The 24,188-nt window shown below is 40.8% G+C and overlaps 2 protein-coding genes across 2 annotated transcripts; both read right to left on the bottom strand.

Annotated features, from left to right (window-relative positions):
- Positions 1–282: 282 nt before the first annotated feature.
- On the bottom strand, positions 283–11,424 carry nlrc3 (NLR family, CARD domain containing 3). Its single transcript, XM_029528072.1, has 19 exons — positions 11,175–11,424; positions 9,579–9,746; positions 8,140–8,403; positions 6,139–7,885; positions 5,967–6,053; positions 5,757–5,840; positions 5,368–5,451; positions 5,196–5,279; positions 5,016–5,099; positions 4,763–4,846; positions 4,511–4,594; positions 4,059–4,142; positions 3,804–3,887; positions 2,733–2,816; positions 2,561–2,644; positions 2,297–2,380; positions 1,935–2,018; positions 913–996; positions 283–753 (listed from the first exon to the last, which is right to left on the bottom strand). Exons 2-19 carry the CDS (start codon positions 9,700–9,702, stop codon positions 663–665), a joined length of 3,405 nt encoding a protein of 1,134 aa, XP_029383932.1. The 5' UTR covers positions 9,703–9,746; positions 11,175–11,424; the 3' UTR covers positions 283–662.
- Positions 11,425–12,018: 594 nt separating this feature from the next.
- Positions 12,019–23,446, bottom strand: LOC115059983 (uncharacterized). Its single transcript, XM_029527765.1, has 12 exons — positions 23,313–23,446; positions 21,525–22,381; positions 21,152–21,332; positions 20,519–20,658; positions 18,931–19,496; positions 18,419–18,692; positions 18,088–18,283; positions 17,372–17,556; positions 17,090–17,185; positions 16,079–16,243; positions 15,167–15,260; positions 12,019–14,011 (listed from the first exon to the last, which is right to left on the bottom strand). Exons 2-12 carry the CDS (start codon positions 22,336–22,338, stop codon positions 13,948–13,950), a joined length of 2,775 nt encoding a protein of 924 aa, XP_029383625.1. The 5' UTR covers positions 22,339–22,381; positions 23,313–23,446; the 3' UTR covers positions 12,019–13,947.
- Between the last annotated feature and the right edge of the window lie 742 nt (positions 23,447–24,188).

The raw sequence follows: 24,188 nt of genomic DNA, 5'->3' as shown, positions 1-24,188 counted from the left end.
CTCCAGCCTCCGCCGTTGCCAACGACAGCACGACGCTCTTGACGTCCTCGCGTTCGGCCTCGTGGACTTCTGGGTAATGAAGTTCAGAGGGCAGAGTCCAAACATCTGTCGCTTTGTGCAGCGTGAGAGAAAAGCAATCAGTTTGTGCGGAAACTGATACTTGGAGTTTGGAGTACAGTAGATGTATTCATAACAGCTTCACTGTGACTCAGCACAGAAAGCTGACTGAGCCACAAGCTTATTTATTGATGGAAAAAAGGCATTTTGAATAAAACTGCAATGTGAAACTTACATTATATTTATTTTATTATCAAACTTCAGATTCACTTGTGCAAAAAGACAAATATACAGAATTACACTTTAATTATTACAAAAATGCAGAAATGCAGCTTAATGTTGCTATGCTGAATATGTGTTACATTATAAGTGGTGGCAACTTGCCTTTTTTTTCCTCAATCATTTGTGGCAAACGGCCATGCAAGACAAAAGAACAGTTTATTTTCATAATAAATATGAACATAGCTTTATAAAACAAATTATATACAGAAAATAATAATACTGTAATATACAACTGGTGTTTAACAAAGTTACATCTACTTCTGATAACATCCTAATGTTACATGCGCTGACTTTTTTCAGGTAAAACTATTCTTCCTCTTTATTTAGATGTCCACCACACATCCCGGAGCATTGGCCCTTATGGCATCAGATATGACCTTTGCTCCAGATTCACCAATGCCATTTCCCTGCAAACTACACAAAACACAAAAAACAGAGGTTGGATACAGGATGACAGTATGTTTTTATCCTCAAAACCCTCTTCTGAATGTCATAAGCACATATGATAAATAAAACAATGATGCATACAGACATAAGATGATTTATGGGAGAGGTGCACAAAAGAAGACTCACTTGATGTATGTAAGGTGGTGGTTTCCTTTCAATGCTGTTGCAATGAATATGGCTCCATCCATGCCCAGAGAGTTTTCCTGCAGACTAATGATACCAACAGATGCAATTTATTACATTACATGACTTTAAATTCATTCATTCAGTATTTATGAAATCAGGGTTGCAGGGGCTGAGACCAATCGCAGCCCACATTAGGCAAGGGCAGGGTGGACCCTGCCCTGTTGTCTAACCAGTCACACTCTCACTCAACTCTACAGGCAAATTAGAGCCACCAATTAACGTCAACATGCTCTTTGGGTCTGTAAAGCAAGGCAAATTTCTTACTATAGTGCATTTCATATGCAAAGGCCATTCAATGTGCTTTACTTACATACCGAGAGCGTACAGAGAAAAGTAAGAACAGTGACATGCATAAAATTGCGGTCATAAAATCATAAAATAATTAAAATAATTTAAAGAATGTGCAGCTTTTTGGATGAGTTAAGAGAAGTACATTGCAAGTTTCATAAATAATTGAATGAGAAAAGAAAAGTTTTTACCTTGGATTTAGGATAGACATTTGATGCTGATTTAACCGCCACTGGCAGTTTGTTCATCTTTTTGCAGTATAAAAGTTAAATGTTGCTTCTCCATGTTTACTCAGGACTCTGGTCTGGACTAGCTGACCTGAGTCCTGCTTGGTTTACATTCTCTCAACAAGATGTATTCTGGTCCCCAACTGCTCTGTGATTTATAAATAAGTAGCAGGGTTATAAAATCTATTCTGTGACTGACTGGGAGCCAGTGTAAAGATTTTATAAATAGTGTAATGTTCTCTTATCTCTTTGTTCTGGTTAAAACTCTAGCAGCAGTATTCTGTAGAAGGAAACCGGACTATCCAAACAGAATCTGTGGCACTGGGGGAACATGCAAACTATACACAGAAAGCCTCCAGACATGGGGTTTGAAACCAGACCCCTATGAAAAGACAATAGTGCACCTTTGGTTCACATGGATGATAATAGGCTCCAGCCAGCACTTACTTCAATGACTTGAGGCTTCTGTTGATCTTCAGTGTATTAGCCAGAGCCTTCGCTCCCTCCATCCCCACAGCGTTCCCACGTAGGCTGAAACACATCATATAAATGGCATATTGTGTTTAACACTATAGCAACAGTAATGATGCAAAGTGACTCCTGCAGTGAGAGGAACAAAATTTTTTTTTCCTTGCCAGATCATGGGTAGTTGTGTCAGGAATACCACAAGCTGGGACTCTCAACAAGGAAAAAAACATTACCTGTACAGCATAACTAAACTCTGGCTGGTTTTAAGTTGTTTGCTTAATATATGTGTTGAATAGGAAATAAAAAAATAACAGTTTGGGGCATGGCAGCACAATACTCACTCTAATGTTTGCAGGGTTTGGTTGGTCAATAAAGCCTCTGCCATGGCAACAGCACCTTTTGTGCCTGCAGAGACCCCCTGTAGACTAAAGAGATGGCACACAACACAATCAACACTCAGGAAATCATAAAAAACACACATGTACAAAGATTTATGTATGTATGTATGTTAGCCATTATGTATGTGAAATTCAGCTATTTTTAGTCATTTTCAGTTAAGGAAGGAAAAATATGTTTTAGTCATTGCACGTAGTTTTAATACCAACCACAAAGTATGAAGAGACATGTTGCTTTTCAGGGCTTCTGCCAGAAAAACGACGCCATCATTCCCAATAGCATTCTCCTGTAGACTGCAAACACATACAGATAGGTGACTGAAATCACTGATAATGGGTTAATGATGATGACAATGACAGGAGTCTGAACTATTGGCCTTACTCCAGGAGCAGCATTGTGCTGTTGGAGAGAAGAGCTTGGGCCAGAGCTTTAGTGGCGGAGGACTTGATGAAATTCCACTGTAGGCTGGAAAAGACAGGACACAAAATACTGCATCAAAGGAATTGAATCCAGATCATGAATGTAATTGTGTTCTTTAGAGATGCCGAAAGGAACTTGATAGACTGGGGTATCACATGCACAAAATATGCTTCTCTGTTATAAAAGACACTATATGACAACAATTAGTTAAATTAGTTAGATCATCTTTATCTGCTGCAGGATTAAAATGCTATTCATGACTAAATTCTAATCTTAATTTATTTAATAATCTTTATTTTTCATTTTATGTGGTTTTCATTCTTGTAAAAAAAAAAAAAAAAATCTATTTAAAAATAGTAAAACATATGATAAAACAATTAAGATTGTTGTACTGTATAAAGAGATAATCAAGTACTGTGTGTTTTATTTAAAAGCAATTTCTCAATGCTTTTTTCAACAGAGCATTGTCATTTACTGACTGTAATCTTAAGCAAATGAAATGAAATGACTGCTGTCAAGAGAATGATGGCTAAACGACCATCCTTGTTGGATATTTTCGCCCTCAGTATGCAGGACACCCTGTTAGCACCAAAGCAGTTTTTTCAATACTGCTGTGTGTGAATTATGGCAGGTCTTTCTTTCCTGCTGCTGTCAGTTACCAAACACCAAGTACAGTAGACCACATTCAACACAATCTGTCAGACTGAACATATGCAAAAAATAACACGTGTGAAATATTACTTCTCTACTGCTATTTTTTGCATATTTGAAACATCTAATTTTAAATATTGATTTTGCATATTTTTTTCTCTACTGCTGTCTTATGTTCTTACAGGTGTTAGATATATCTTTTCTTACACATCTTCCTAAAATAGTTAAAAATGTCATGGTTGTACCATGAGATTGCATGATTCATTTATATAAAAAAAAACTGAGGATCAAGATAGGGAACTTTCCTGTGCAAGTGTTGCCAGCCAGACTCACGCAATCAATGTGCGTCTCTATGTGCATGTTTGTACAAGCCTCACTTACTGCAAAGAGGTGAGGCCTTGATTAAACTTGATTGCTCCAGCTATAGCCTGGACACCTTCATCATGCAAGAGGTTGGCTGTGAGACTGGAGACACACACACACACAATATAGTCAGAGATATAATTCAGATAATTACAGAGTGAAAGAGACAAGCATATATATATATATATATATATATATATATAAAATCAGAATCAGAATTTACCATCGCTCTTTTGAGCATATTGCTATCTTGCTAGTAATGAGGTGACTCACTCAAGGTCCTGTAGAGAGTTGTTCTCATGGAGGGCATGAGCCATGTTTTTTGCTCCCTCTACTCCGATTGAGTTCTCCCTCAAACTGATCACACAGGCACGAAGAAATACATGAAAAGGGAGAGAAAGGATGAAGACGTTACAGTTTCTCCTACAACTCCCATCCCAAGAAATTTTTGTGTCACCTTATATTTGGCTTGTATTTATTTGAAAGCAGTATTTACCTACTTTTAGAGCAACATTTTTTTCTGCAGTGGTCTACACTGCAGAAATTTGTTATTCTCATGAATGTATAGTAAATATGGAATCGCAGATGAGGTTAGTGTTCAGGTGGGAACAGCTGGCTTTAAATAGCCTGGCTTGCCCTAATTCTTGGACCAACACCTCCAAAGTCCAGAGCTTCTGTTTCAGGGATATCCAGCAAATCAGAGAAACTTCAAGTTGAATACTCACTTTAAGGAGACAAGGCCGCGGTTCAGCCTTAATGCTTTGGTCAAGGCAGTCATCCCCCTGTTGCTGATGGAATTACTCTGAAGTCTGCAAAAAGAGATGCTGAATTACTCGAAAGGCAAACTGTCACTATTTTTATATTATGTGAACCATGGTGAAATAAATTATAGAAATGTGAGAGAACATTAGACTTCTGAATAGAAGGTGATGGGCGATGTGGAGGCTACAATGCACTCCTGTTGGGAAGGTACTGACTGAAGTGAGAGCAAAGTGTGGTTGAGTGCCAAAGCCTCGGCCAGAGCGACTGTTCCTTTGTCCCCAAGCTGGTTGCTACAAAGGCTGCAGATGATAACAAAAATAGACTTAGCACATTAAGAATTTGTTTAATTATTTATCTGGAGGAAAACAGGATGCAGGCTCTTTGGCAAATTAGTGAATCATCTGAAATTTTACTCCTACAGTATGATCAAGATAAGAGGGCTGAGTGGGTTTGTGAATTTAAGATTACATCAGCTTCGTGAGAGTCCGGTTTATCTTCAGCGCCTCTGCAATCCTCTTGGCCCCTCCTGCAGCAATTTTGTTCTTCCGTACACTGAATTGAGACATGCATTAAAAAGAAATGACTGATTTGTCTCCGGTAAAATATGTAGGGCATGCAACACAAAGGGAATGCACAGGCAAAACTTACTTCAGGGACACCAACTTGCGGTTGCATTGCAATACTTCTGCCAGGGCCTGAGCTCCTTCCTCCTCAATTGCATTGTTCTGGAAGCTGATTTGGGGGGGTGTTAAAAAATGCACCCTGGCATTTTGTAAGGTCACTGTGTATATAAACCAAAATCTACAGTGATTGAACTCACTTGATTGATACTAGGACTTGGTTCATTTTCAAAGCTTCTGCCAAGAACTTTGCACCTTTGGAGCCGATATTGTTATTCCGGAGACTGCAATATGAATAGAGATTCTGTTAAGCATGTGTGACTGTAATGGTGATAGGAAATGATTCAGCCCCCCCCCCCCCTCATTGGTCATTACTCAAGTTCCATCTTTGGTTAAGCACCTGCACATTTCCTGTCAGCCGACATGTCTTACATTTGACATTATGAATTCATTTATTTATTTTAATCTTGTATAACCAAATGTAATCCTCGTACAGGATAAGTAAGCCAATTTCCTCTTATGAACTCTAAATGTTTTACTTGACATTGATACAATGAGATATATTTCAAAAACAACAAGCAGATCTCACTTGAGAGAAGTTAGTGTCCGGTTGACCAACAGAGCTCGACTCAGTGCTTTGGCACCTTTGTTGCCGATGGCGTTGTCTGCCAAACTAAATGAAAGAATAAAAATGGTTACAACCATATGGTACAAATTGCAATAGTTATTGTGATATATGTAATATGATGTGAGAAGATATTGTCCCTGTAATATATAAGGCCACCATATATAAGATCACCTCATCTTTTGAATATGGCAGTCTTTGGCACTCAGAAGACTTCCCAGTAATTCCATGACGTCGTCCTTGAAGTTATTATTTTCTAATCTGTTGAAGAGGAAACAAACAAGTTCACTCTTCAATCTTGCCCCTGATTTTAGTCGATTCGGAAACAGTGCTTGGGGGAGCTGACCTGAGGTGGCTGCAGTACAGCAACTGAGGGAGCAAACACTTCACTGTGGCGTAGTTCAAGGAGCCTGTTAGGTTGGTATGTTCACTGCACTCAGGAGACACGTGCAGCAGGTAGCCCAGCACAACACAGTGAGCCCGGCTTAACTTCCCTGCTAAATTACCTAACCGTAAATCTTCCTCGACACTCCGCAACAGGTCTGTGTGTTGCAGCTCCTGCAAACAATAAGCCAGGTTGACTGCACGCAGGGACACCACAACACCCCCACTGACTAAGAGGCCTTGGAGGAATCCTGCTGCCCAGGCCTTCTGATTGCCATCATCTTTCCCAAGAGCCAAAAGTCCAGCAAGAGGTTTGAGTGCCACTGGGCAAAGTAGGCCTGTCAGAAAGCGCACAAACACATCCAAATGACCATCTTCAGCCTGTTGTGCGTGCTGAAAGGCACTTCTGAAGTGGTTTTGGAAACCAATCTTGGGCCAGGACATGGTGCTCTCTGAGAACAAGTCAAAGATGGCTCGCTTGGAGGAGATGTGGTAGAACATAGCTGCAAGAAACTCCTGTAAAGTTAGATGAGTGAACCGGTAGGTTGCATATGTGGTGGACTCCTCCCGAGCAAGAATTCCAGCACCAAAACTGCTTTGAGTTAACAGTGTATCTATCCCATAGGTCCTGAGGTCCTGCTCACTGAAGGTGTATTTGTGTTTGAGGAGCCCGTAAAACGCCAGGCGTCCCAGATTCCCTAACAGTTTACGATTGCTCCCATGAAGCTGCTCCATTTTTACAGGCTCCCTGCCTCTTGGTTCCCCCACTTCTGCCTTCATGGAACAAAAATGGGCATAGAGTTCAGTGCAAGTCTTCGGAAGGTTTTCTGGTGTTTCACTCTGCATGATGTACATCAGAGTATCAGCTACTATCCAGCATATGCATGGAATGTAACACATCACCATTAAGATCTTATGAGACTCCAAGTGTGTCCATATTCTATTGGCAAAGTCCCTCTCAGAAAAGTGGTGGTTTAGGAATATCTCAATGTCCTTTGGGCTGAATCCTGGTATCTCAGTCACTCTGTCTACCAGTCCTCCAGGGATTAGCGAAGCCACTCCTGGCCTGGAGGTCACCCACACTGCTACGTCAGGCAGCAGATTCCCCCGGATGATGTTGGTAACCAAGTCATCAATGGACACTTCCTTCTTTGGGTCACTGCAGGGTGCTGCATCAGAAAAATTTAAAGTGCAGCGGAATTCATCCAAACCATCAAGAATGAGCAGTGTCCGACAGGAGCTGCTCAAGACCAGACCAGGATCTGTTACATGAGGAAATGCCATTTTCACCAGTTTCTCAGCTGAAAGCTTCTCCAGCGAATTCAGCTGAGAAAAGGTAAAAGGTAAGATGAAGCTCACATCAGTGTAGATGGCCCCTTGGCTCCACTGTCTGATGAAGTGTCGAACCCAGGTGGTCTTGCCAATACCAGCAACTCCAACTGTGAGTGATACCCTGGGAGGCAAACTGACTCGAGTCAGCGGCTCCAGAAACTTGGCAAGCCCCAGCTGTCTAAGATGATTCCTTTTCCCTCCTCGAGTTGCTCCCACCTGCATCAGGTCATGCTCTTTTTGCTGCAGGTCAGAAAGTCCATCAACAAGAAGTAAGGTTCTGGATGAGATGTTTAATTTGGGGCAGCTGACAGAATCTCTGTCTCTGTACTGTTCATATCGCCGTAAAAGCACTTCTTTGTGTTCCTTCACCATGTAATCTGCCAAAAAAAAAGAAATGCACTCCAATTACCGTCAGTGATAAAAGAATGTAGCATACAGTCATACAAAAGACAGACATGAACAAATGATGAGGAGCAGTTTGTGTTGGGAAATCATGGAATCAACAATTTTTCCTTTTATTCGATAATTTGGTCTGCCACCTGGCAGGACCTGGTCAACTAGATGGCCACTTTTTGTCACTCTTTAAAAGGACCACCAACTCATAGGGAAGGTCCCTCTTTAAGCCCCTTACCGTGGTTTATGATGAGCTGGGCCACCTGAGAATCTGAATTCTCCATGAAACCCTGGAGGGCGTCACACCCTTGGCTGTCCTTGCCAGTAACAATAGTAGTGAGCATGTTAACCTGGTCCTGCAGCCGACCTGCTTCCTTGATCTTGGTTTCTTCAGCTGAACTCAGAACATCCATCTTTCTCAAGTGCATTAACATCTCCTCCAGGAAGGTAGTTGTAGTGAAGTGTTGCAGCTGGTCCCGATGCTTTTGGATCCAGCCAAGTTCTAAATAAAGACAGAACAGAGAACAGAGAAGACCTTTACCATGTTTAACAAGCACCAACAGCAATATTACACACTGGATCAGATTTTGATCCCTTCATTTAGTCTTTTTCTTCTAAATTGTAACAGTGCAACATCATGCCAGTTATGAAATTACACACATTGTTGAATTTCATTATGTTCATGACAGGAAAATTGGTTTTTAAATAAAATATTTTTCTAAAAGCAACATAAGTTTGAAGTTGTTTGTTGATTCACGAGTTCTACTTCTCCTTTTTCTGTTGGAGAAACTTGCATGACCCCTGTAATTCAAATGAAGTCAGTTCTTTTCCTTTATTCACCATTTGCTGAGAATTTTAAACATAAGATTAGGTCATTTGACATTTGACAGAGATTACAGTTTAAATTTCTAACCATCTATGCTCCCCGGGGGATCAATCCTGACACTGACACAGGAGTTTTATTTCCATATAATCAGAGATCACAAAAGCCTTTACATTCTACCCATTTGACACTAGAACTCTTTAGGTTGTTTCAAATTCCCTAACGTTTGTCTGATAACAATAACCAAGACAAAACAAATGTGTCCAATATTTTTGTCCATGAGCAAATACCTTTAGCTCAAAGTAGGCTGCAGAAATGACCGTAGTCTTCATTGTTTGTTATATTTACTTCCAGTTTCCAATTCACAGCCTTCACATGATTCATTCCTATGAATGAAATAATCTTGGTATTTTGTAGCTAATCATTTTGTGACTCTGTTTCCCTCTCCCACACCCAAAGTGAATTTTGTCACATTTAGTGACATGTGCAGTAAAAACAGTTGCAGCTTGGTTTGTGAAACACACCAACACAGCCCAAAAACTCTGAAAGAACAAATTTTCTCCTCCTTAATTTCTGACCGTGTAGCTTTTGAGTTGGTTCAGTAAACCTATGTGCCATTTAAACACATCACAATTCTGCCTACTTTGTTTCAAGTAATATAACACAAGTAAACTAAAATCAATCTGCTGCAAAATTAAATGTTGGTCAAGGTGACACAGGCACACTCTCACCCTCTCTGACTAAATTACAGAACAGCAAAAAACTTTGGTTAAAGAAACAAGGACATCTGGAGGAGAAACAGTAAGGTACCTTCTGACATGTTGACATGGTGACTCTGTGAAGGAAACTCTTACCCTCCGTTTGTGTTTGTGAAGAGGCAGAGGACGACGTACACTGAAGGTCCACGTAGCAGTCGTCCTGCCACGTAATGTGTCTGCTTCGGTCCAGGATAGAGTCGTAATGAGCCTTCCTCTCCATGAGAGAGTCCGATCTTTTCAATCCCCAAATGTTCTCGTTTGCGTCTACACAGAAAAGTTACGCCATGTACAACAACAACAAATGTTAAAGACTGTGGAAAAGAAACATGAGTAAAATAACTGATGCTTCTATCTTCCGATTATTCCCATCCTGGTCTAACTAGTGATCAAATGGGAATTTATCGCATTACTGAAGGCAACAAATGTACTTGCAAGTCAAAACAAGATTTCTTTGCACAGAAGAATTGGTCCCGAACATTTCACTAATGATGATAAATTTCATTTTACCAACAGATGGTATCCAGCAGCTTTCTGAACTCTATACTCAATTGGTGCAAATGACTGCGCTCTTGAAGACAACATGTAAAAATACTGTGGTTATAGCCATCAGAATAAGATGAAGACGTTTGATATCCTTCTAAATGACTCTGTGTTCAGTCTCTAAGCACAGACCTTTTAAAAATGAGTTTTTTTGATTTGTGAACAAATGGAGCTGGAGTTTCTGTCACATTACTTTTAAAGTTGATATAGCCCCATCATCATTCCCATTTTCTGCATCCAAAAATTGTAAAGTTCGTTACAAGTAATCTATTAATCAACTATTTGGTGAATTAAGCCCAATGCTCCTTTTTACCTCTATTTTTTAGTTTTCGGTCACAGTTTTTCCATTTATCACCAGTTGCTCCTTCCACCTTGTTTTCACATAAATATAATTGTAAAAATGTATCCATTAAAATAAAATCCATTAAAATATCACACCTCTAAGATGATGTTTTTAGTTTATTTGCCTTACCAGGCAGGTCAGTTTTGTTTCCATAAAAGAAAAGCAAACACACAGCCTGCTCGATTTAAACCTATAACTATACATGCTGTCTCATGTTTTTAGAATTATTGCAGTGTTTAAAGGCAGCTTATTATCAGCACGATTTCATAATACATTTATAAAATTGTAAGACGTAGTGCTACATAAGTAAATTGGTTTTGACGTTTCCACTAAACAAACGGGAAATGGTAAATGCCTTCCTGTGTGGTTTGTCACTCATCACATAACTTCTCACAAAGCACGCTTACACAAAAAAATCCTGACGTCAAATACACCAAGACAAGCTTCCTTTGTCTAGTTGGCAGATAATCTTAATAGCCAAAAGACCATGTGAATGTATCAGAATGTATCAGAATCGAGGCTCAATATGCAACTTTTTAAACATGCAGTAAACACAGAAGAGAAAGGAAACTAAAATCATCATCAGCAACAAGCTATCATTTACATTTTGTAAAAATGCACTGTTGCATATGAAATAAAATATTAGCAAAAAAATACGGTTCTACAATATGTAAAAAAAAGTGTGTCATATTCAATTGAACGAATATCTGTTGAATATTTTAAGTTAATTTGCTGGAGTGAGTTTTAGATAAATGTCTGTCGTTGAAAAAAATTCAAACTGCAAAGTGTGTGAAGACCACAAAACTCACCATGTGTTTGTCGAAGTTGTCTACAGGTGTCAAAGGTTGGAAGGTACTGCCCACACAAAGGTTTTAGATGGCAACATGCTAACTCTCACAAAAGCAGACCAAAGGATAATTTCAAGTGTGAATAGAAGGAACAGATGAAAAGTAACTGAGGACTGATGAGCATGTTAACAAGTCACAAACACACCGAAGCCGAGGTCATCATAACCCAATACTGCTGCAAGATACTGCTACATGCTGCAGCTCCTTCCTGTCTGTCTACTTTTCTTTCCTGTGTGTGGTTAGCAGGTTGAGGAGTGAAAAGACAGAAAACCAAATACTTCTGTTTTGGACTTTTGCATGCAGCCTGACATAGACCAATGGTTTGCAAGTTTAACCTTCAATAGCTTCTATTCAGGAAGCTTAACAGGGTGTTATGACTACAGATGAGTCCACACACGCTACATGTTTGCTGGTCTTGATGCTTTGCAGAGATAAGCACAGAGAGCTTCAGGGATCAAAGACATCTGGAAGTCCGACTGAAATCAAATGCACAGACAAATCCAAGTGTTTCTGGCTAGAAATGGTAAAGAAAAGTGTCACATCATGACCCCCAATGGTGTTTTTTGCATAGAGCGATGATGCACATATGAAGCAGACTGTAGCAACATCCGGCCTCTGAGGACAGTGTGTGTGTGTGTGTGTGTGTGTGTGGGGTGGGGCTAGAGGCTATTTAAAAAAAAAAATAAAAAAAAAATTGGATATTTGAAGACAGAACAAGATACAAACAAAGGTTGAACAATGGCGAAATTTGAAATTTCATATCTGTGGAATGATTTAATTTCATACCTGTTACACGTACATGACAAATAAACTGGAATGGAAATGACAGCTTTAAATTAGGACTGATGGATACACACAACAGTCACACATTTTTCCAGTGTTTCTGGCAACATATTCAGTGTGTAAGTACTCTGCTGTAGACTGAAGATTTACTTCTTAACAGAATTGTAAAGCCTCAGATTTATGAATTTCCTGGGGTTTTTTTGTTATATTTGAAAGCTGCTTCTCCTGAAAAAAAAAAACTTTTTCTTCATTTTACTTCTCGCTGTCAGTGCTGTAGACTGCATAACGTACATGGAGATGTAAGTGATTCTCATATGAAAGACATGCTCTGAGCCAAAGTATTAACTTTGAATGGGCAAACTTCACCATTATGTAGCTGCTTTTATTATTTTATTGACGGTAAACATGATCAATATATTATCCGTGTATCATCTTGAGGTGAAAAAGTCCCCTGTTGCTTTATGTTTAAAATCTGCACTATTTTGTGTAACACCTAGAAAAAAAAAAAAAATAAAACCATCTTATAAGAAAATGTATTTCAAGAAGACAACAAGTTCAGGGGTAAAACATCACATTTACTCCTTTTGAAAAATAAAGCCTACATTTCCATAATTTTAGTGGTTTAAACATGTTTTTCAAACTGATGGACTTGTAAGACTAGGACCAGAAATTGCTGTCAAATAAATCTGACTGCATCAACAGGATTATTAACACTGAGAAATTTGAGTTAAGGAATATTGAGGAGGAAAATCTAATCACAAAGACATTTAAAGCAAATAAAGATTGTGGGCATGCCTCCAAATGAGTAAGGCATCATACAAGGCAAGTGGCACATGGATGTTATATATAAAATGAAGGCATGTATAAACTTTAGTTTTTAGAATCTATTCAAATGTGGAGCCAGCTGTACAAATAAAAATCTTTTCATCTCCTACATTATTTCAAATCTCCTATAAATGCCCCCACCCCTGAGAATACTAACATCATTATGGCTGCAGCCAAAATAGCTGGGCTTTCCCTCAAAAAGAGGAATCAGCTGATCAAATAAAAACACGTCAAAGGCACTGCATGAATTTCCGAGCCACTAAAAACTAGTTAAATGTGATAACTCAGAGTTTGTTTTGAACATCAAGCAGTCCTGCATCTCAAATACACTTCATTCAAGAAATTACGTCCACCCCTGCCTTTTACATCCCCCTTTTCTAATTTTCTAATTAAGAAAATGTAAACAGTTTGCTTTACATAAGCATACAAGTGGTTACAGACACTCATCACAAGTTAGCTGAAGACATTCACATTTAAAAGACAATCAAGCCCTTAGTGACTATAATCTAAATTGGACTATTACAAGCACATAATAAGAAACTAAAGCAGGAAATTGACCCATCCTAAAGAATACATGTGAGCTTAACAAACATCATCATAGTTATAAGGCCTATTGTTAAAACACTGTAGTATCAGATGAAAGTGTGATGATGGGAAGTTTGTTAAATTTACTGAGCTTCCTGCATAAATCAAGAGCATGGATGTTTACATTTTTTAATTTACAGGCTTTACACACGGTAAATATAACAAGTCAATGAAATGACCATTTAGGACTCAAGTATTTTTTTAATCCTCCCTTTTATCCTACTTTTCCTTCTTAGTAACCAGCAAAGTGCACAGGCAAACGTCGTACACTAAATATAATCTATTTCGTCACCTTACTGTAAGTGTCACTGGTGCCATGAAATCTCACAAACTGTCTGCATTAGATACCCTACAAGTCATTTTCAATGACTGGTCTGCACAAGACACGGAGAAGGACACTTGTGGTGGCATACTTGCTTCACAACAACCAAACAAATCGGTTACGCACAAGTCAAATTAACCTCTGATTACCCTCATCACTCTCTGCTCAAGTCCTCTCACATACACGAGCACGTCCAGATGCAGTGGTTTTAAAGTCTGATTATAGATCTGACAGTCCCTCTGCATGTTCACTCAGCTCCATGGTGTAATAGTCCAGGGGACGCCTGAAAACAGGAGCAAGAACATTACCAACGTCACACATGCACAATAAGGAATTCTGTGGCAGTCAACACAAACAAATTTCGTATTTTCTTCTTAAAGTTTTCTAATACACTTTTTGACTGTCCCAACTCTGCACTCAGTCTTATCTACTAGCACCACCTTAAGCTATGATTTGTTCTCCAAGCTAGTTCCAAGTATTTCATGAGCACAGTTATGAACTTTTACGTGCACAGGTGGAGAGAAAGATTTAAGACGTTGTAGTTGGTGATGAAATCTGAAGCTGTGACATGAACCTTCTCATTAACAGTCGGATTTAAAAGGACTCGCTTTAAATGTGATCTACAATCTGGTGCTGAAACTGACATTTCGAACATTTGGAAAATAAAATATTGCCTATATATGCTATTTTGTTAACTGAAACTGTGTTGTAAATATGGATTAAAATTAAATGCAATGAGAAAAACCTTTTGGGTCAAATCAATGTCACCTTTCTCAAGGCTGCCTTACTAACTGGATTAAGAGCCTCTCCCCAGAACCCCACAGTCCCAGACTCAGTGGACCAACTAGCCTTGTTGAATTTGGGCTCTTGCTAATGTGTTTTGTAATAAGAACCCATAAAAAACAGCAACAAAGTGAAATGTAGTTACAGGTTTCCCAATTTCCCAAAACATCTCCATTTTATAGAAATATGAATAATTTGCTGAATATTCTGTACACTGCTGTTGTGTCAAAATAACAAAGTGAAGCAGCCCAGTTGCTCCATTGAGGTCAAACAAAGTGATGGATAGATTTGGAATTGTTACATTAATAGTTTCAAGTGTCACACAGCTCCACTTACTAACAGCTGTACTTGTTATTCCTTCTCTTAGATTTGTACACTATGAAGGCCATTTTCTTTTTTAAATTTCATCTAATCCAGCCTCTAACAATGGATCACAAACTCTTTATGGCACTCATTCGTTTGTAAAGATCCTGTTTAATGCCATCTAATCACTGGCAATAAAAAGTAAATGTCTCAAGACAAAAGATGAATAAGATTCAAGTTGATTCCTACTAAGAATATAGAAAAGATCTGCTGCCATCACAATCAGGTATAGAGAGTTAAAAACGTCTGTGATCACTGGGAAAACATGAGGAGAATAATTTATAGCCCTCACCTCCTCCTGTAGAAATATGTGAAGAGGGCAGCTCCTAGTCCCAGCAGCAGGAGCACAGCTATTATCAGGCCGATCTGTAAGCCCAAGGTAGATGCTAGAAGAAAATGACAAAAAAAATAAATAAATAAACCTCACTTACAAATTCTGCATAGTCTATAATCTACAAACACAACACAACTAAACGCATTGGTTCAAATTTTAGACACCCAACTGATTTCTTTATGTTTTCTGAGCTCATTTCAGGCCTAACTTATAGAAAGACCAACATCCCTGCAAAGGAGAAAATCTACACTAAAGAACATTTCCAACTGTTAGGCCACGTAGTCATCTTCCCAAAAAAAAAAAAAAAAATCATTCTAGTGCTCCTTCAGCAGCATGTCTGTGCTTTCTATTGCTTTTCTGTTGCATATGTGACAAATGAAATCTATCATTATCGGCCACAGCCTCAATTCATGCTGCACAAGGTGAAGCCAGTTTCCATGAAATTACAGCAGTTAAATTATAGGGGACGGAAGTGCCGGGCCTGTTGCTCAATTTTAACTGACAACTTACAACTGTGACTTGTTTGATTTCTCCCTGTGATATATTTAAAATGACCATAGCTTGCTGTCTCCGTTGGCAGACACAGCAAATAGCAAAGAGCACTTATTGTTGTATTTCTCACATGAAAGATGCTGTAAAAGAAGTTTAGAAGACGATAAAGTCCACAGAAGCCATGTCAGTCTGTAGTTTGCTTTGCCCTAAAATATCTTCTAATTACACACCAATATAGGACCTGAAGACCCTATGGAGAAGATTTAATAAAGGAATTTTCACAACTGGGTCTTTTTTCTTTTTTTTTCGTTTAAATATGAAGTTAGCTGTAAAATGTAAAATATGCCCACTTGTGTAATGTGTTGAGAGGGTGGTAACCTGTGCTTGTGTAACGATCTGTGATTGGAGAAGAGCAGACATCCCCCTGGACTGATGAAGGATTCATGTGTGATGTCTGGATGATGAGGGCCTTCTGGTGGTCTGACAGTGCCTGGATGTCCCCCCACACTCGCAGCCAACCAGACGCACAAGAAAAGTTGGCTCCTTAGACAAGAACAGACGATGGCATTTCATTTTCTACGCATGCTTAAACTTCTTAAGTTTTGTTTATTGTGTAAACAGGAAACAGGAGAGTTTGCATCTGAGGACAGTGTGACTCCCATCTGTCTCTACATGATTTATATCTGTTGGAATAACCTTGAGGTTGCGAGAGTAGATCTCCAGAGCTCAGCTTGTCTGCTGCAACCTTCTGCCTAATTACTCTGGTGACACACTGTTTTATCATACTGGAGCTATGTTTACTCCTGCAAAAGAAGCACAGTGCCCAATACCCTCTTTCCAAAAGCTCTTGCCATCAAATTCTCTTTGAGAGCCAATGTCGTCTCTGGTCTGTAATCACTGATTGTCTATTTCTCTGAAATCCTTAAAGCAGAAACACTGGCACATTTTCCATGACCAAGAATTACTACGCTGTGATCCTATGCCTCTGCCTACCAGTCAGGGTGGCAGGCTTCCCTTCTATTCAATAACAGCCAAAAGTGTTTTTGCTGAAAATCATAAAATGAAGGTAAAGTTGACCAATCTTGATTTTATGGATAAAAAATAATGTCATCACTTTATCATTTTATACTTTTGGCCATTTGCGTTAATATGCTTCATAGTAATCTTGTGAGATCATAGGATTTTGACTTTTGACAAAATCCAATCAATTCCCCCTTGACTTTAACTTTGAACCATAGATTTGCTCAAGGCCTCACTGAGATATGTTAATCAGAATGGGCTAAACAGACAGCCTGAAAACACATTGCCTGTAGCCTGTTGCTGGTGTGGTGGCATAAAATCAGATGAATGTGATGATTTCAAGTTAAAACATGAATGAAAGTGCTTCACCTTGAAGATACAAGGCAGAGATACCACAATGACATCTTTTCTCCAGGTAGTCGGCCACCTCAACAACCTTCTTCCCCCGAATCAGTCCACTGCAGTCTGTAAAAAACAGACAAACCTGTCAACTTTGTTTGATGACAATTATATAAAACTATTTATATGTTATATTTTGACAGCAATTAATTTTTTTGGCAGACAGATGAAAAAAGGTCTTGCAATATACAAATCCTTCCTTCAAACTTATCCTGTTCAACATTTTATTTTGTTGAATTTCCGATGCCTCACCTCCTGACTGCTCATGCCAGTCGCTGGAGAGGGGTCCAAGGCAAAGGTCAATTTGACTTGAGTAGGCGGAGCTCGGACAGAGATTGGTGCTGTGAGGCGTTGGGGAGGAGCTTGTCCAGGAGGTCGGGCTTCTCACCTCACAGCATGAGCACCGGCTTAGTGACACAGGACCATCTTCTACGGACCTGCACATCCATGCAACAAGAAGTGTATGAATACACACATTCTGCACATTCTGCATGTATATACAGTCCTAACTATGAATATTCTATAATTGTCTGATAGTTGATAGTCTAATAGTCAGTCAGGACTGCAACCACAGGTCCATTATTAGTGTTAACGGTTCCACCTGTCTTTTCTCTGAAAAAGGTAAGTTAACTATGGGCTGTCAACGTTCTGTCATTATCTACAGTTGCATCAGCTTTGGCTAAACACTGTTTTCAGTCTTTAAGAGAAGATAAAGAAAATGAGTCAGTCAGTTTATCATAATCCTGTCATTAAACAATTAATGTGTTGGGATATTTTTAACAGTGCTCTACAGGTTACCATAGCTTTTTTTGTGTGAAAGTAAACCAGTTGTTATTGAATAGTGAAATGGGGTCCATACGAGACTCTTGTTTATCTGTGGCCATGACTCAAGCACATGAAATGACCACATTTGCAAGATATTTTCATCTATCAGTGTGTAGCTGTAAATGGGTCCAGCCTGTGCTTACCTGAGAGCTGGAATCACTTGTCTCCCTCTGGTGGTGGACAGAGAGGAGAGCAGCTGCTGGTTTTCACTGAACACAAGTACGTCTCTCAGACTGGAGTTGGTCAGAGCAGTGCCAGCCCTGCAGACACTGAACAGGTTGAAACACAGGACAACTGCCCCCCGTACGGGCACTGTGGAGCCCTCTGGGAAAGTCTGATCTATGCAGGAGAGAGAGGAGGTGAAAGAGTGTGATGAGAGATGGCAGAAATGTAAAACGTTAAAAATGCAGAGACAGTGATGCTTTTTTTGTTCCTTTTCCTTTTCTGGACAGCAACAGCTTCCAATTTCCTCACCTGCTCCAGTGACATTTCCAACAACGTAGAATCCATCCTCATCAATAGATCCAGTCAAGGAGAGAGCAATGACGGTCCCACTGTGCTCCTGGTCGAACACGCTGAGCACTAAGCCTTTCAGATCTGTCATGGGAGGCCCATGCAGCTCCACGAAGGCCTTCTGTTGGCTATGGTTGGTCCAGTGGCCACTAGCCACCTCACTGATGACCACACCCTCAGGGACTAGAGATGGGCGGGGGCAGCTGTTCTCCCTCAGTGGGGTAGGTGGAGCCACCTGCAAAGGTTGAGGAAGATTTTATATTTAGGTAATTTTTTTATGTGGGACACGCCCAATTAACCGGAAAGAGAAATTATTCAATTTTAAATGCAAAATGAGTTATGAGTTGACAGTTATTAGTCATAAGAAAGCAAGAATCTTCCCAAAATGGTGTGTTCCTCCTGATCACAGTTAGTCACGTCTGACTTCCTGTTGACCTCAAACAGACTCTGAAGTCTTTCCCCTTTATACTCACTGAAAAAGCAGACAAGTCATTAGGGTAAAGGCTTCTACAGCGACTGAGAGCTTCATCCCCAGGCAAAGCCTCCGGATCCTCCAGCAGGGGCAGCTGTCCTGGGGTCAGAGCTTTGCTCAACTCCTGCGCCTCCCTATCTGAACCTCTCTGCCGGTACACCACTGCATCCAGCAGGCCTTTAGTGGGAATCCCCCTTTGTGCAGCTGATGGTGGGCCAAAAGGACTGCGATAAAGTGCCACAGCGTCTGGCCCGTTCTGGATGGTGTTGGGGGGCAGGCGAAGGGATGGAGCTGGAACCAACCTGTCACTGCCCAGCAGGAAGTAGCCTTTGGAGGTGGTGAAGTGTCCGCTCAGACTGATCTCTCTGTACGGTCGGTTGTTGTGTGCACTAAACAGCAGTATCCAGATCCCCTGCAGAGAGGCCCGTCGACCCGATGGGTGCCAAAGTTCAATGTACTCGCCATCCTCAGCAGCGCCTGGAGTATCAGTATTCAGCTCGTTGATCAGAAAGTCACTGTTCCCCCATGGAGGGAGGTTTGGCGATGAATCTGTGCCTCCTGGAATCACTAAAGCATTAAAGATGATCATTATTAGATGCTGTTAAAGAAATAGTTTCACATTGTGACACCTTTTTTTTCTTGCAAAGAACTAGATTAAAAGTTACATATCGCTCAGTTTAACTGTACCTGAAGACCAGCAAAAACATGGAATCAGCCAGTTTGACTGTATCACATCATCCTTAATATTTAAGAATTTACTCATCTTATACCAAATCTGTAATATCGTTTAAACAAAAGCTGAAGAATAAAAACTAAAAAGGTCAGCTGTATTATTGGGGGTTGGGAATTGGGCCAGATTCAGTAATCTCCAGGTCTTTTTCAACAGCTCCATTTCATACCAACACCATGAAATCCCGAGGTCTGACACTGGCTACCAAGATTCTGTTGTTGCAGCATCGCCACTTTATCAAGTAGCATTTTTGGTCACTCAGTTCCTCATATGCTGAATGAGGAAATTTATACTTTCTGTCTCTTTTTTTTTTTTTTTTTTTTTTAGGTAGAAATTAAGGAACAAGCTTTTTTTTAGGAATTCTTTCCTGCTTTGCATCTGCAGAAGAGAATATGAGTAAAAATTAAACAGAAACCATCCGTTTCTAATTTAATTTAGCAGCCAAAACACAAATCTGCGGAGGTTCTGCAGCCATTTCTAAAATTACAGAAGGAAAAGAAATGGACCAAAAATAAGATATAAAGATTTTGGGTAAAGATTAAATACAGATTTGGGTTAATTTTAAGTATCAGGTCAAACTGGATCATTTGTGCTGATGCAGGTTTTAATTAACTTGTATGTCTTCAGATTTGGCTTCAGTTTCTATTGTGAGATTCTGACATGTTGTCTCATGACTTTTCACAGTTTACCTGTCGATGAAGTGTAGATGAACAAGTGAGTCATTTTTTCCTGAGCAGGCAAAGTAGATTTTTGGTCAAAACACAGGTATCAAATGATGTTTTATAGTGTTTAGTGCTGACTTATTTCCTTAGCTGTGCCAGATTTTTAAGTGTCATGAAACAAATACACAAATACTCACCGATACTGTGAGGGCAGATTTTTGGCCAGGGGCACTGGTTGGCCAGCCCAGGAGTTTGCGGAGCCTCCCAGAAGACACCAGGATCTCTGGCCCAGGTGGCCACACCACAGCGACTCAGAGAGAAACCTCCCTCTCTCAAACTAAGAATAGAATGAAATCAGTGAGAAACAGCATTGAATGAACCTTACTTTTTTAAACATTTCAACAAATACACAAGTTTGTGCACTAGTTCATGTCCTGCCGACAATGAACTTATCCAACTTACGTGCATCAGGTCAAAATATTTGTGCTAATTCCTACAATTAATAAGATTCACAACTTTTTGATTCCAGCTAATAGTAAACTTAAATGGTTAACATCAGCATCACTGAGTTGCTAACTTTGGTTTAAATCTTTGACCTCATTGCACAGTGTCAAGTTTTCATCAGAGTTGGGTCAATTAAGTTTAAAGTGGTTTGGTGTGTTTATGTATATAACTGTAAGAGCCTCCTTGAAACTGTTTGGTGGCACTAATAAACACTGGAAAATGTTCTATCAGCAAAGAGGAACAGTGGTCACATGCTGTCTGCACCCCACCCTCACTCGTTCGAGAGAAACACTTAAACGTATTTCGCAACGCTTGAAACGCCTTGCCTGTTGCTGAGTTGGTAGGGCTGTCTGCCTGGGATGAGAGTCTCTGTGAGATTCGCACTAGGCTTGTTTCCAGGCCCAGCAAACACAAACGCATCTAAAGGTTGTATCTGGCTGAGCGGACTGCCCACAGGAAAGTTTGAGGCTCTGCCGCTGTAAATGGCAACCGCCCCAGATTCATCTCCTGGGAAGAATTCAGAAGAGGAATAAATAATTTACAAGAGAGCAAAAGCAAATGATTGAACTGAAACTGACCAAAAGACATCAAAATAGTCTGTGGCCTCCTAATGCACCCATGGCTCATAGTAACCCTTAAAGGTATCGTGTGGGTCAAGAACCTTAAAGAAAGATCACGAAACTTCTCCAGCACACTGACCTTTCATGTAGCTCTTCTCTATGGTTAACCAGTTCCTGGATGTCTCACTATTCACGTCCACACTCACACTGACCCTGTCTGTCTTCCCATCCAGCACCACCAGCACCAGAGGACCTGCAGCTGGCGCATCTGAAAGCTCCACAAAGCCGTCCACCTGTCCACCTCCCAGCTTCAGCTCAGTGATGACAGGATTGGTTGCGGGGGCTGCAGGTGGGGTGCAGTTGTTTCGCTGACCTGGGGACGGTGACCACACCTGAAAGCCCCAGCGATCTTCGGAGAGCAGGCACCTTTCAATCGATTCATCCCCCTCAAGTGTCGTTTCATCCTCCACAAAGGCGGGTTCTCCTGGTGTCAGTGTTTCAGCAAGAAACTCAGCACCTCCAGTGCGACGGGTCATGTACACGACCGCGTCCACCATCCCGACAGCCGTGACATTCATCTTCTCACTGTAGCGAGCAGCAGATGAGTGGTAGAGGACGATGGCATCTGGGCCGTTCTGGACTGTGTTGGGAGGCAGGAGGATGGCCGGTTTAGGAACCATGTCCACTGAGCCCACTAGGAAGAAACCTCTGTCGTCTGTGCTGTGGCCTTTGAGGTCCAGCACCTTGTAGGCTATATTTCCATTCCCATTATAGAAGACAAGGGTGTAACCGTCTAATGAAGCCCGTTGTCCACTGGTGTGATACAGCTCCACAAATTCTGTGGTGTCCAGTCTTGGATTGTCTGCGTTGACTTCGCTGATTATGAGGCAGGGCTCCCCACTGACGACCACTGTGAGGCAGAGCCAGGCACAAAAGGCAAAACTCCTCACCATGATGTACAGCTTCTCTACAGGGCCAAAACGAACAAGGCAGTTCCTGCAAAGAAAAGGCCAAAAGCACCAGGAGCTGCATTTAAGAAGAGCTGCAGCCATCTGTTGATTCATAGTTTTGGACATTTTTGGACATGACCTTGAATTTTATGTGATCATGATGGACATTTTCAAACATTTTATAGACCAAAAGGTTAATAACATAATTGGGCAAAGAATCACCATTAAAAAAGAAAACACTGAGTGAAAAATTGCACTGCTCAGAAATAGAAATAGAAAATAGTTTTACTAACATCAATGGGGAATATCAGGCCTACTTTTTATTTAAAGGGCATCATCCCTCCTGCTGAATGTGCACTGGTGTTCACAGCATTATTGGATGTACTGTTCAGCACTGACAGGCCACAGGCCCAAGAGGAGAGAAAAAAAAAAATCACAGCATCATGAATGACTCTTCTATGAATCTATTTTTTGTTCCTGGTGACATTGGGAATGCACGTCTTCTGCATGAGTCATGAAATGTTGCGAAACAGCCTGGCGAGCAGATGGAAACTTTGCATGATACGGTGAAATGTCTCGGCAGTGAATAAATCTGATGAAATGGAGATCTGATCTGAAATACATTTCAATCGGACGTTTTTGTTTTTTTTGGTCCCCCCGCCCTCCACATCATCTGAATCTAATGCAGTCATCTTCCAATCACTGCAAATCTCAACGCGGACAATAAAACGCGTTTGAAAGAGGATGCATTAGTTTGCACGACAGTCGCTCATTGAGAAACGCACACTGGGGCTAATAAATGGAGGACTGGAGGTGGAGAAAGAAAGAGCCCAGTGGGGTTAAACTGTGCCCTGAAATGATCTCTCATCTCCCGGCAGATATTCCGGTCACGGTCCTTCTCCTTTCCATCCAGAGAAATCGCGTCAATCTACTTCTGACCAGCGACGCAGCGGCCGCTAAAACCTGCCGGGACTCACCGATCGGCGTCGCCCGTCTCCGGCCAGGTGTCGCCTGTTGCACCGTCGAAGCCTCCGCGCTGAATGGCCGTCTGAAACAGTGTTGGTAAAGTTAGTTTTCAGCCCTCCGCCGCTCCCTTCATTCACAAAGCAGCACTCTCTCACCCCCCCACCCCCCCCGGACTGTGGGCGGTCAGACCGACTGAGGGGGATGATGCCTGGCAGGGAAGCTCTTCCTCTCCGGAGCTCAGTGCGCCATTCAGACTGCCACAGCTGAAGTTTGGACACATGCAGACCCGAGAGGTCGGTATTATGCGGAAACACCGGGAATGGTGTCTTTACAGCGCAATAATAGGAGAGCCACAGAAACCTTGTAAAGACCTGAAGGGGCCTCCTGACCCCACCAAGAGAGAAAGGGACGACTTCAATGAAAAGCCAAATCCCACAACACACAAGCGGTGGCCTCTTGATTTTTTTCAAAATGTATTGAAATATTAGGCTTTCTGGTCAAGTGCCGCTTCTTGGCCAGCTTAGGTCTACATCAAAACTTAATGGAAAGTGGAATGCTCTGCCGGATCAGCCTGGGCCCCCCTGACCCCCAGGACCCCCCAAGGCTTAGGTTCAAACCTGTCCAATCCAATGCAACGTGACCACCAATAATAAGACTTTAAGGTGGAGAGGCCAAATCTTTGTGGTATATCTGTAAACTGAGCCAGCAGCCCAGCTTTTGTAAAAATATATATAAAAAGGAAACTTTAGATCAAGAAGAGGAAATAATGAGTGTGTTAACATTAGAAACTTCTACATTTAGCATCCAACAGGATACATTGATTATTGATTAGTTAGCTCAGGGGAGATCATCAAAATATGTTCATCACTTCTTTAATATACTTGGGG

Source organism: Echeneis naucrates, chromosome 19 (genome assembly GCF_900963305.1).
Source record: "Echeneis naucrates chromosome 19, fEcheNa1.1, whole genome shotgun sequence".
In the NCBI taxonomy this organism is placed as follows: domain Eukaryota; kingdom Metazoa; phylum Chordata; class Actinopteri; order Carangiformes; family Echeneidae; genus Echeneis; species Echeneis naucrates.
Note: the sequence above shows the minus strand (reverse complement) of the source record. Positions and strands in the feature narration are given on the sequence as shown.

Bases quoted from the DNA above. Each gene is read 5' to 3' on its own strand.
- nlrc3 (XM_029528072.1), bottom strand. From the start codon at position 9,702: ATGGAGAGGAAGGCTCATTACGACTCTATCCTGGACCGAAGCAGACAC. The intron at 4,595-4,762 runs GTCAGTACCTTC...CTCTTTTTGCAG, and splicing joins CACACTTTGCTCTCACTTCA to ACTTCAGAGTAATTCCATCA. The intron at 2,381-2,560 runs GTTGGTATTAAA...CCATCTCTTTAG, and splicing joins ATGTCTCTTCATACTTTGTG to TCTACAGGGGGTCTCTGCAG.
- LOC115059983 (XM_029527765.1), bottom strand. From the start codon at position 22,338: ATGGTGAGGAGTTTTGCCTTTTGTGCCTGGCTCTGCCTCACAGTGGTC. The intron at 21,333-21,524 runs GTCAGTGTGCTG...AATTCTTCCCAG, and splicing joins AGAGAAGAGCTACATGAAAG to GAGATGAATCTGGGGCGGTT. The intron at 17,186-17,371 runs GTGAGGCATCGG...TGTTTTTTACAG, and splicing joins CTGGCATGAGCAGTCAGGAG to ACTGCAGTGGACTGATTCGG.